Consider the following 12,750-nt stretch of genomic DNA (forward strand, 5'->3'; position numbering starts at 1 on the left):
CAGTCTCTCGCCTTTTCTCTCTCTCTGTTTCAGTCCCCCTTCTTATTTTGATTTATTTTTTGAATTGCCATATACGGCTAGTTACCACTGTTGTCTGACAGTAGCATATCCTGAATGAGGGCTTTGATGGAGGTTTTACCTACCAAATGGGTGAAAAATAATTGCTCTATCACTGAGGAGGAGACTGCGCGGAGGGAAGGGAGGCGAAGCAAAAGCTTTCCAAATCGCATTGGTTGGGTGGAGTACTGTCTCCTAACGTATTGCTCCAAAGCACACTGGGACCTTTCCTGAAAGCTTTCCACATTGACTACATTAGAGAGACCAACGGCATCTGAAGTGAACAGGGCAATGGCTTTGAGGCAGCTGTATTCGGAGGGGTCGACGTGCAGAGCTTTGAACTTCCCCATTTGCTCTTGGAAAATCTGTAGGTGGTCCATAAAGATGGCCACCTCGTTGGAGGATGCTGGTGACATGTGTAAGCTGGTGGCAGCCAGGAACGGGATGACATGGAGGGGCATGGAGCACTGTGCCCAGTTGAGCATGAACAGGTCACACCAGGTGAGGCGAAGCAGAGCCACTTGGTCATTGATGGACAGGTCAGGGAAGAAGGGGATGTTCCGGGCCCATTCAACGGCGCTGAAGAGCAGCCGGGCAGCCTGTTCGCCAACCTTCTCGAGGGTCAAGAGTTCGTTGGGCTGCATGCGCTGGCTGCCTGACCCGAACAGGGTATAGGGCTCGGCGCCGAGCAGCAGAGAAACATATCCAGACAGGTTAGAGTGCAAGTTGAGGGATTCCCCGTTGCTCAGCACTAACTGCCCATGGGTTGGCTGGGCGGGCGGTATCCTGTTCTTGTACACTGCGGCTCTTTTCATACCCACGTCGATGCACTTTTTGAAGCGGCAGTACTGACAGTGTTTGCGGTGGTGCAGGTCAATGCGGCAGTCTTGGTTGGCATGACATTTGAAGTTCAGGCTCTTCCCCAGACTGCGCTTGAAGAAGCTCTTGCAGCCCTCGCACGTGAACTGGCCGTAGTGCTTGCCGCTTGACTTGTCTCCGCACACCACGCAATTGATGTGCTGCTGTTGCTGCTGCGGCGGCGGCAGCGGCAGCTGTGGTGGCGGCTGCGCCTGAGGAGGCGGCTGCGCCTGAGGAGGCGGCTGTGGTGGCTGCGGCGGCGTCTGCGGCTGCGGTGGCTGTGGCGGTGGCTGCGGCTGCGGCTGTGGTTGCGGGGACTGCTGTTGCTTGTCACCACTGGAGCCACTAAGGCTGCCCTGGCCGACAGCCGCCATTTCTGCCAGCGTGCTGACTGGGCCCCGTTGGCGGGGCGTCTGTGGCAGGTACTGGGCACTGGGCGGCGGGCCTGGCTCGGGCAGTACCTGGAAGACCTGGCTGTCCTGAAAGCTGGGCATCTCATCCTGGGGGTCGCTCCTGGTGTTGACTACCGTTTCCATATCTGTGGGGGCCGGCGTCGGCATTTCCTGCTCCCCTGGCTGTGGACGACGGTGGCTCCTGATCTCTGGCTCCGTCGCACTTCCTTTCGTGTGTGTCTGTGCGACAGGATGTAGGAGGGCGCCCCCGGGTGGCTCGGGGGCTGGTTGGTTGAGGTTGGTTAGTTTCTCCTTTTTTGTTTCTTTTTTGCAAAGTTTTATCAACTGCTTGTCTGAACCAGTGTATTTGTTTTATTTGTTTCCCTCCGATCGATCGGCATTGTTGGTTTGGGGGGCTTCCTACCACGAAGGGAGGGGTAGGTGCCAGGGGTGAGGGAGTGGAGCCGAATATGGAGAGAGAGGGAGGGTAGGGAGAACTGCAAGTGGATTGTCTGGCTTAGAGACAGAAATAGGAGGCAACAAAAAAAAAAAAAAAAAAAAAAAAATCTCCAGAGATCTCACTTGCTTTCACTTTCTCCCTCCCTCTCTGGTTCACTCTTCCAGAAAAAGATTCTTATGGGTTTTTAAATTTGGGAACACTCTGTTGCCCAGAAATGGGTGACTAGTACAAATGCATGCCAAAGACATCTTGGCCGATGTCGACAGTTGTAATTGCTTTCATCATTTCCATTCCCTGAAATAATCAGACTGTTTTGTTTTTGTTGTTTTTGTTTTGTTTTTTGTTTTGTTGTTTTTTTGTTGTTTTTTTTGCCACAGTCACTTAATAAAATGAAAACGATATTAAAAAAGTAACCAAGGCTCTTTAGCAATGATGGCTTTTAGAGGAAAAGAGCAGAGGAAACTTTTTTCACCAATAAAAGACAGTATAGAAAGTCATTTTGAGTGAGAAAACTAGGGAGAAATAGGATGCTACACTGTGTAAGGTGATTTCAGACCAACTAGGTTCAGAACTTAAGAGAACTGTGAGGTTGAACCATATGAATTTGCTAGTATTCAATTCTTTTGCCTTACAAAAAGGTCAATTTCATGTAATTTAACCTAGTGTCATCCATTTCCTATAGAACAAATTTATGAGAAGAAGTGCCATATAATACCTAAAGACTTTAGGGTTTGGTGGCTTGGAGGCAAATCTCACTTCTGTCACTTAAAATATGTGTGATTTTGGGTAAACCATTGTATCTTTCTGTGCCTTAGCTTTCTTATCTGTATGATATTGGATTTTATTACTAAAGGCAGCAATTTCAGTATCCATTTTACTGTTTCTTTTATAATTTAATTGCTTCCAGTTTGGGGTAATTACAAGCAATACTGCTACAAATTATTCTTTTACACATATGCCGGTGCTTAATTGTAAGCCATTCTCTGGATGTATACTCAACATTGAAAGTTCTGGATTATAGGGCACACACTTTTCTAATATTGCTATATAATGCTGTATTATTTTTCAATAGTTGTATCAGTTTACATTCATTCCCACCACAGTGTATGAGTTTCTGTTGTTCCACATGTTTGCCAACGCAAGTATTATCACACTTTAATTTCTGATGATCTAGTGACTATTTATTGGTATTTAGCTGTTGTTTTAATTTCCGATTACTAATAAGTTTGAACACTGCGTATGTAAAGGTACTCAAACTCATTTGGATTTCTTTTGTGAAGTACTTCTTCAATTTTATCTTTTTGTCAATTGCATTGTTTGCACTGTTTTTTTAATTGATGCATTGGGCACTATATTCCAAGACTCTTCTCAAGAAATTTATAGCTTCAACTTTTCTGACCACTGCAAATCACTGTGTGTTCTGGCTTGTGGTTCAAAATGATCAAAAACAGTTTCCCTCTCCAAGGCAGCTCCAAGGCACTTTTCCTTACAAACCATAGGGGTGAGAGTGTTTACTCTCCCATCAGGGTTTACAGTTCTGTAGGCTGCCAACTTAAATTGAGGATGATCTGTTTGTGTTCCTGTCTGCATACTTTCAAACTCCCCTATTTAGCCAGTATCTGTAGGGCAAAAGGTGCTTCAATCCTGACCCTATATCTGGGTTCCAACCTTGACTAGAATTTTGCCTTCATAATTCCTTACTATCTTGTCAGTTCTTTGATATGTGTACACACACACATACACACACATACACACACACACACACACACACACACACACACACATCGATTATGCTTTTTTGGTGGTGTTGTTCCAAAAAGCCTCATCTGTCATATTTCAGAAAACAGAACTCATTGCTGAGTAAACCTATAAAATTCTGTCCTGTACCTCATGCCTCCAATTCCCTTACAAAAAGTTGACATCTAACAAAGGGAAACCAGGCTTAGAACTAGAGAGATTTTCATTAAAGTGTAGAGTTATTTGAAATACCTGCTAGCCTTTGGCTCTAACCATTCCCCCAGTGGCCTTCCAGAGTAGTGGTAATGTGAATCTGAATGAGCTCAGGGCCCCACTGTCCATGAGCAGCCGTTATCCTGCTTGAGTTTAAAAGATTCTTACTTAGGATAAGAAGCTATATTAGGGATTTTATGTGTAAAACATCAATCCTGTTAACAGGTGCTTAACCTGCTTCCAATCTACAGGGCACAGAAGAAAAAATATTCTATGGTTCTAATGAGTGTAGGGAAGGGAGGAAAAAGACTTGTTTTAGTATCTGCTCTCTGCTCTGTGTATATCCACTTTGGAATTTAGTTTCCCTTCTGAAAACTCAAGAAAATTACCTGTTTTCTCTACTTTACAAGGTTCTTCGAGGATAAATTGAAACACTGTGTATGATTGAGTTAAATATTTAAGATATCAACTACAGTCTTTGACCCAAAATAACACACCTTTACTATATGTTTCCTCTGTCCTTGTAAGTTATCCACTGAACTGAACTGGATTCAGGTCTAGGCACCCTTTATTACCTTAAAGCCCTATGCAGACAACTGAAAAATGAGGCTGCAACAAGAGGCAATTTGATCTTTTGCCAAATGTCTTCTGAAACGGAATCCCAGGGAGGTTGGTCTGTCCATCACTGAGGATGTAAGATTTATACACAAAACTTTTACTATTCTCTTTTCTCATTTGGCCCTATATATATTTTATTCTCTGTTTCTTTTTTTATGCAAAGTCCAAAAAGATAGTAAAGAAAGAGAATCAGGATGAGAACTGGAGTATTTTCCTGGAGCTTAAAGTTTTCCATCTCTGACCTGGGATAGCAAAGATTCCTTTCTACACAGCACACTTCTCCATCTAGGTCCCAAAGTGCCAGTTACTACCTCTCATATAGGACACTTCATCTAGGTAGCTCTGTTTTCGTAATGACAGACACAAACTTTTTTAAAGCATGGAAATGGCAACAAAAGTATATATATGGCATATTGGGGCGCCTGAGTGGTGCAGTAGTTAAGCGTCTGCCTTTGGCTCAGGGCGTGATCCCAGAGTTCTGGGATCGAGCCCCACATCAGGCTCCTCCACTGGGAACCTGCTTCTTCCTCTCCCACTCCCCCTGATTGTGTTCCCTCTCTCGCTGGCTGTCTCTCTCTGTCAAATAAATAAATAAAATCTTTTTTAAAAAGTATATATATGGCATATAAAAACACTAATCAAATATTATTCACAAGGCTAGAAGCTGACTATTTGTAAGTTGACTTATGAGATATTGTATTCTTTTTTTTCCTGTTCTTTGATCTCATTTTACTAAACTCTCCTTCATTTGGGACACATTGTCAGAAGTTTCTGACATGTGAACTTAAATATAATTTTCCTGATCACTTTTATTTAGGGCTTTCAAAATAACATTCTACTGAAATAAGTTCCTTTTTTAAAAATTATGTTAGTCACCATACAGTACATGATTAGTTTTTGATGTAGTGTTCCATGGGTCATTGTTTGGGTATTAAGGAGGGTACGTATTGCATGAAATAAATTCCTAAGAGTAATTTTATTAATAATATTAAGATATCCCACACATACTAAGTGCCAGATATTCTTTACACATGACCTCAAACCCTCAATGCCACATCAGTTAGATATTTATTTCTGTTTTTTAGATGAATAAATTGTTATTTAGAAATAAAAAGTGATTTGCTCAAGGTGAGAAGATGGTAATGTAAAGATTTAAATCCATGTTCATCTGATACCAAAGCCCACATTCTACAGCACTATAACACCTCAAAAAATATCACTGGGATTTAGTGGTATTTCATGCTTATTGACGTATGCATTGATAGATGGACTGACATGGCACCTCCAATACATTCCACTAGCATTACTAAAAAGCCTCTTTGGAAAAGGAGTGATACTAATTCTTACATCAACAGTACTACCCAGAAATGATGCAGTACGTTATTTGCTGCCAAACATTTGTTGTCACGTAAACATAGGCTTTATACATTTCTACATTTCATCTTATTTTCCTAAGGGATGTTACAAAACCATTATTTGTCCCAAGGATTTTAATTAGAAATAGATATCTCAGCTCTCCATTAGTTACCCTTAGTCAGAGTCACTGAATTTAGTCATTGCTGATTTTGAATTTCTCCAGAAATTATTCAAGGCTGATGCTGAAAATTAGTAATTTTACCTAGTGACAATAATTAGAAAATGTTAGACTAGTAACATTTAAATTATTCAAGTATTTTTTTAAAAGCGAGTAAGTTCCTTGGGGGCTAGGGCCCTGTTTATTCACCTCTATATTCCTAATGCCAAGTATGAGGCCTGATACAGAGTGAACTTTCAATAAATATTTGGTGACCTGAAATATTGATACATGATCCTAGACGGTGTCTTCCAAGGCCATTTCCCCTTAGACCTTATGAACTATTCAGAATGAGGCATGTTTTAAGACATGAACATAAAGTTAACTGGACTAGAAGTAAATGAAGTATGAATGCTGAGAAGGGCAATCAAGAAAATTTTCAGAAAAAATATGGAGATAATTTAACTTTATAGTACCTAATCTTTTTTTTTTAAAGATTTATTTTTATTTATTTGACAGAGAGAGAGCTGGAGAGCACAAGTACGGGGAGTGGCAGAGGCAGAGGGAGAAACAGGCTTCTGGCTGAGCAAAGAGGCCAATGCGGGGCTTGAACCCAGGACCCTGGGATCATGACTTGAGTCGAAGGCAGTCGCTTAACCAACTGAGCCACCCAGGTACCCCAATATAGTGCCTAATCTTAACACTTTTTAATTATAGGGACTAGCAGAAGCCCTTGTAAGGGCAGTTGTACATGTATGCTCATTTTATTCACGGTCATTTTATTTATGTTTTAATGCCATTTTTAACATGGCAGATAGTAATTGAGGTAAAATTTTTATCAATATCTTAGTAAGTTTTTATCATAACGTCTTTGCCATCATGTTCTGCTTCATAGTATTTGTCATGACATTTTAAAATATATCTATTTGTCCTCCACAAGTATTAGATAGAAATGTGATAAAAATATATCTCTCAAAGTTACAGAGATAGAAGCTGTTGTATTTTTATTAAACTATTAGTAAAAGGATGCAATCCTGAAAGTATATGTATAATTAAACTGAGTTTCTCTATTTTTCCTCAAAGTTGAGTTGCCTTTGAGTATATTTAGAAAGTATGGGGGTGCCTGGGTGGCACAGCGGTTGAGCGTCTGCCTTCGGCTCAGGGTGTGATGCCGGCATTATGGGATCAAGCCCCACATCAGGCTCCTCCGCTGGGAGCCTGCTTCTCCCTCTCCCACTCCCCCTGCTTGTGTTCCCTCTCTTGCTGGCTGTCTCTATCTCTGTCGAATAAATAAATAAAATCTTAAAAAAAAAAGAAAGTATGAAAAGGACTATTTATGAAGCAATTTAGTAGCTGGGAAAATGCTATCTGCTTTATGATAGTCATTTAAATGCTGCCATTGTGAACCCTTTTCTTACCAGCTGATCATGGAGACGTGTCCCTCTACTGAACTTCTGAACTATGTATTGTGTTCAATACATTATTGCATCATTAGCACATAACCCCACATTGTTCATTATCTCTTTATACAAATTTCTGCTTCCCACCAACACATACAAACACACATGTGTACATATAATTATATTATAAACTCTTGTAGGCAGAGATTGGGATTAACACATTTGTATATCCCACTGTGTTTTGTCTTTTCAGTGCTGAAAAAGAGCAGATAATCAATGTGTTTTATATTCATTGTGGTTTGGCACCTGAGTTATAATAGTTTAATTATGACCTTTGTTTTCTTTGATCATTGTTAGAACTCTCCATCCTGGTGGCTAACTGGTTGTTGCTGGGCCCATAAGAGCTTATTTTATTTTATTTTTTTTAAGATTTTACTTATTTATGTGGCAGAGAGACAGCCAGCGAGAGAGGGAACACAAGCAGGGGGAGTGGGAGAGGAAGAAGCAGGCTCCCAGCGGAGGAGCCCGATGTGGGGCTTGATCCCAGAATGCCGGGATCACGCCCTGAGCCAAAGGCAGACGCTTAATGACTGCGCTACCCAGGTGCCCCCCATAAGAGCTTCTTAAAGTGTTAGAGATAGAGGAATTTGAGCCCAGGGTTAAGTGGGATGCAGCAGCTTCTGGATAAAATAAAGGCTTTAATTTCATTTAGATATATATTTTAGAAGGGATACAGAAATCAAATATGATAGCTATAAAATTAAATGTACAAAGTGAAAGACATTTGGGCAATTATTTGATTTACTTAGTCAGTTAATAAAGGAAAATGTTTAATTCCAGTCCCTGGATGAATTCTGTGGTTTCAGTTATCTGATTTGGCTAAAAAACACACGTGAATATGTAATTGCAATTTTTGGAATGCACCTATAATATTCAGCATAAGTGATCTCTGAAAGATCAGATTAGTATCCCAAGAGCACATTGACAAACATAACCTTTGTTGTTGAAAAGGCTATGATTCTATGATAACTACAAAATTGTCTCCATTTTGAGATAATTTAAGTGCCCGTGCGCCAATTTGACAAAGACTACACCAGGATTTAACTTTTAGAAATTATACATGGCTATTTTCAATCACACTACACAATTTTGCTTCAACTCCCTCATAGCTTTTTTTTTTTTTTTGTGGTAGTTTCACTTATGAAACTGTCTCTTATTACAAAAAACAAGTAAAACCTGTTACAGTGATCCTGCTTTATTTTGAAGTTTGAGTGGGAAGAAAGGGTAATATTTATTTCTTGTTAATATAGTCTATATCTGTCTTTAATTTTGGTTTAGAGGCTTTCCATAAAACAAGTTATGATGGGAGAGGGAAAAAGGAAGTTCTTGGATACCTGATTTTCAGAGTAAGGAAAACAAAGAGGGTAGGCTCAGTCATTGAAGACAATCTCTGTTTATTGCACATATCTACCTAAGAAAGGCCTTAGAATAATCCCGTTTTTGAGATAAAAGCAATTTTAGAGAATCTAAGACAATCTTCTCATTCTACAAATCAGGGAAAGGAGGCTCAAAGCTAAGTGGCTTCATCTAGATTACACAGTTAGTGGCAAACATGAAAATAGAAACCAGGGGGGCGCTTGGGAGGCTCAGTCGTTAAGCATCTGCCTTTGGCTCCATATGAAGCTCCATCCCCACAGCACTGTCTTTAGAGTAGTTTTCTTGAAATACCCTATTCCCAGAGCATTGTGGCTATTTGACATGACTCTGAGTTCAGGTCCTCAGAAGAAGTCTTATTCATAGGGTATTACTGAAACAATAGCAGTAAGTTAGACTCAGTAACACTGCAATTTCTTAAGGCTATGAATTCATTGGAACAACAAAACCTGGTTAAAAATTTAGAAGGAATACCTCGGTAATAGGAATAAGACCAATATAAGGGATTTTAAAAACCTCCAGCGTATTCCGGGAAATCTAAAAAGCTGCACATATGCATGCCCCTGCACATGCCTAAAAAAGCCCAGAGAGGACCCCAATAATTCAACTCTTGCTGTCCTTGCTGCCCTGCTCAAATAAGAAGTAAAAGCTAAGACCAACATGTAAACTCTCCCAAATCTGAAGATGCAACCTCACACAAAAATCAAAGGTGGAACAATACCTGGCTTAAAGCAGTTAATGAAATATTTTAACCAATTGTTGGCTAATTACAAACTATGCTGATCCAGGGGTAACTTCTAAGAAGCGAGGCTTAAAAATAAAAACAAGAATCAAAGGAAAAAGCTACCAGAGGAAATAGCAGCTACACATGGCAGAAATACAGAATCTACAGAATTAATTTAGGAAAGTCATTAAGGGGTGCTTGGGTGGCGCAGTCGTTAAGCGTCTGCCTTCGGCTCAGGGCGTGATCCCGGCGTTCTGGGATCGAGCCCCACATCAGGCTCCTCCGCTGGGAGCCTGCTTCTTCCTCTCCCACTCCCCCTGCCTGTGTTCCCTCTCTCGCTGGCTGTCTCTCTCTCTCTCTCAAATGAATAAATAAAATCTTTAAAAAAAAAAAGGAAAGTCACTAAAGCAAGCAGGAGTAAGGAAAAAAAACCCCACCAAACGTCAACAACAAACAGTGAGAGTAGAGGGATCTGACTCTGAAGGTGTTACAATCTATTATTTAAAATGTCCAGTTTTCAACAAGAAAAATACAAGATACAAAGAAACAGGAAATTATGGCCCATAGACAGAGCTAAAAGTCACTTTCTCGTGTCCTGGAGGAGGCTCAGATGTTTGATTGATTAGACAAAGAGTTTAAATCAGCTATGAAAATATGTTTAAAGAAGTAAAGGAGACTATATTTCAGGAACTAGAGGAAACTATGATAATATTTCACTGAATAGGTAAAATCAATTAAGAGATAAAAATTCATCCAAAATTAAAAAGTAAAAACAAATAGAAATTCCAGAGTTGAAAAATACAATAATTGAAATGATAAATCCATTAGATGGGCTTAACAGAGGAATTCTGCAGGCAGAATCAGAATCAATGAACCTGAAGATCGGTCAAAAGAGATTATCTAGTCTGAAGAACAGAAAGAAAAAAAATAAAGAAAAATGAACAGAGTCTGTGGAACACTATCAAATATATGCATAACTTGAGTCCTTAAAAGAGAGGAGAAAGAAAAAGAGGCAGAAAAAGTTTGAAGAAACAATGGCTGAAATTTTTCCAAATTTGATTCCCAAGTTTGATGGGAAACATTAATTTTGACCTAAAAAGCTCAAGGAACACCAATTAGGATACATTTTGTGAAGGATTACAAGACACTTCGTAGTCAAACAGTTGAAAGACAAGAAGCAAATTATGAATGTAGCATGAGATAAATAACTTGACACATATGGGATGACTCAAAAAAGTTTAATAGCTGACTTCTCATCAGAAACCACAAAGGCCAAAAGGCATTGGGATGACATGTGTAATTCAAAGACAGTCAACAGAGAATTCTATATTCGGTAAAACTGTCCTTCAAATATGAAAAAGAGGTAAAGACGTTTGTAGATAAACAAAAACAGAACTCGTCATCAGCATACTTGACCTACAATAACTACTAAAGGGAATCCTTCAGCTAAAATGAAAGGCTAAATGGTAACTTGAATCTGTATGTATTAAAACACTTAAATGGTTTAAAAGACAACTACAGAAACAATAATGCAAAACTATTTTGATATGTTATAATGTAGAAAGATGTAATTTGCATGACAATAATAGCACAAAGGAGGGGGAAGGAAGGAAGGAAATTACACTGGAGCAAAATTTCTATACACTTGAAATTTAATATAAATCTTGATAATATTTTTAAAGATTTTATTTATTTGAGAGAGAGAGAGAGAGCTAGAGAGAGAGCACAAGTGGGGGAGAGGGAGAAGCAAGCTTCCCGCCAAGCAGGGAGCTAGATGAGGATCTCGATCCCAGGACCTGGGATCATTATCTGAGCCCAAGGCAGATGCTTAACCGACTGAGCCACCCAGGAGTGCCATAAATCTTGATTATTTTAAGTTAAGGTGCACATTATAGGGAGTGACTGCTAATATGTATGGGTTTTTTTGGGGGGTGATGAAAATATTCTGGAATTAGATAATGATGATTGCTTGACTTCATGAATATACTAAAACCCACCATATTTTATACTTAAAAGGGGTGAATTTTATGGTCTATAAAATGTATTTTAATTTTTAAAAAAGAATGAAAATAAAAAGATGTATATTGTAAGCCCCAGAGCCACCACTAAAAAAGTTCCTAAAAACAGTAAAAAAATCAACAAAGAGGGTTGCCTGGGTGGCTCAGTCAGTTAAGTGTCTGCCTTCAGCTCAGTTCATGTTCCCAGGGTCCTGGGTTCAAGTCCTGCATTGGGCTTCTCCCTCTGCCTGCTGCTTCCCCTGCTTGTGCTCACTTTCTACTCTCTCTGACAAATAAATTAATTGATTAATTTAAAAAAATTTAAAGATAAAAAAATCAAAAAAGGACTTTAAATGGTACAGTAGAAAATATCTCTATCATCTCTAGTTGACAAAGGTAAAAAATTATTAAGAGCTTTCTGTGAGTAGCAGTAGTTGGTCTTTCAAAATTCAGAAATATATTGTGATGGTGGTAGGAAATTGTGCAGAAAAACAGTGACTTTGAATTTGTTTCCAAATATGTCATTCTTTATGAGGTATATATGAGGGGGTTGGGTCCTTCTTTAAGGAAAAAAATGTTTAAACCTCTTGTATAATTTTTACTTTTTAGTATATTTTTTCAAGCCAACACATACGCATTGTTTTTTCCTGCCAGATTTGTTAAGTAGGGATAATAACACCTGTAATGAAGGATTGTTCTAAGGTTTTGATGAACGATATAAGTAGAAATACTAAATTAGAGAAACTGCTATTGTTTGTGTGACACAGCAAAGTGGACAGGAAAGAGTATATAGGATTTGAGGTTAGATCCATCCTTCCTCCCTGTACAACCTGAACTTAGGTTTCCTTATCTGTGTAAGTAAATAATAGCACCCACCTTATGTCATTTTATTAGATTAAGTCCTAAGATTTGAATAACGTGTTTGGTGTATAGCTGGTTCCAAATATATATCATAGCTATCACTATAATCAGTCTTATTTTTGTTATTGTTATTGTTTTATAGCATGTAGTCATTTCTGTAAGCCCATGATTCTGACCTAATAGTCATGAATTAAAAAAGTCAATAGGTAAGAAGTAAGGTAAGCCGAGATTTACCTTTGTTGTCTTACTATTTTTCCTCTCTGTACTTTTATTCTTCCTATTAACTATCACCTTTGTGTACTGTGAAATTGTCTTTTTTTCCCAAGTAATCCTAACACGTTTGAAAAAAAAAGGCAAGACATGAGGGAGGGCTCCAAGTGTTATATAATGGCATGTGCAGTATCTTTTGAGATTCTTTGTTTAAAAATTTTTTTAAAGATTTTATTTATTTATTTGAGAGAGAGAGAGAGAGAGAGAGAGAGAGAG

General features: G+C 39.1%; 2 protein-coding genes across 2 annotated transcripts in view; both read right to left on the reverse strand.

Moving 5' to 3' along the window:
- HTR2C (5-hydroxytryptamine receptor 2C) overlaps positions 1-12,750 on the reverse strand; it is a 150,352-nt gene that overhangs the window by 103,712 nt on the left and 33,890 nt on the right. The gene's annotated exons all lie outside the window — the stretch shown is intronic.
- LOC121102508 (COUP transcription factor 2-like) lies at positions 34-1,101 on the reverse strand. The gene has a single exon (XM_040628943.1). It carries the CDS (start codon positions 870-872, stop codon positions 78-80), a length of 795 nt encoding a protein of 264 aa, XP_040484877.1. The 5' UTR covers positions 873-1,101; the 3' UTR covers positions 34-77.

The sequence above is a fragment of the Ursus maritimus genome, assembly GCF_017311325.1.
Source record: "Ursus maritimus isolate PB19 chromosome X unlocalized genomic scaffold, ASM1731132v1 scaffold_X1, whole genome shotgun sequence".
Classification (NCBI taxonomy): domain Eukaryota; kingdom Metazoa; phylum Chordata; class Mammalia; order Carnivora; family Ursidae; genus Ursus; species Ursus maritimus.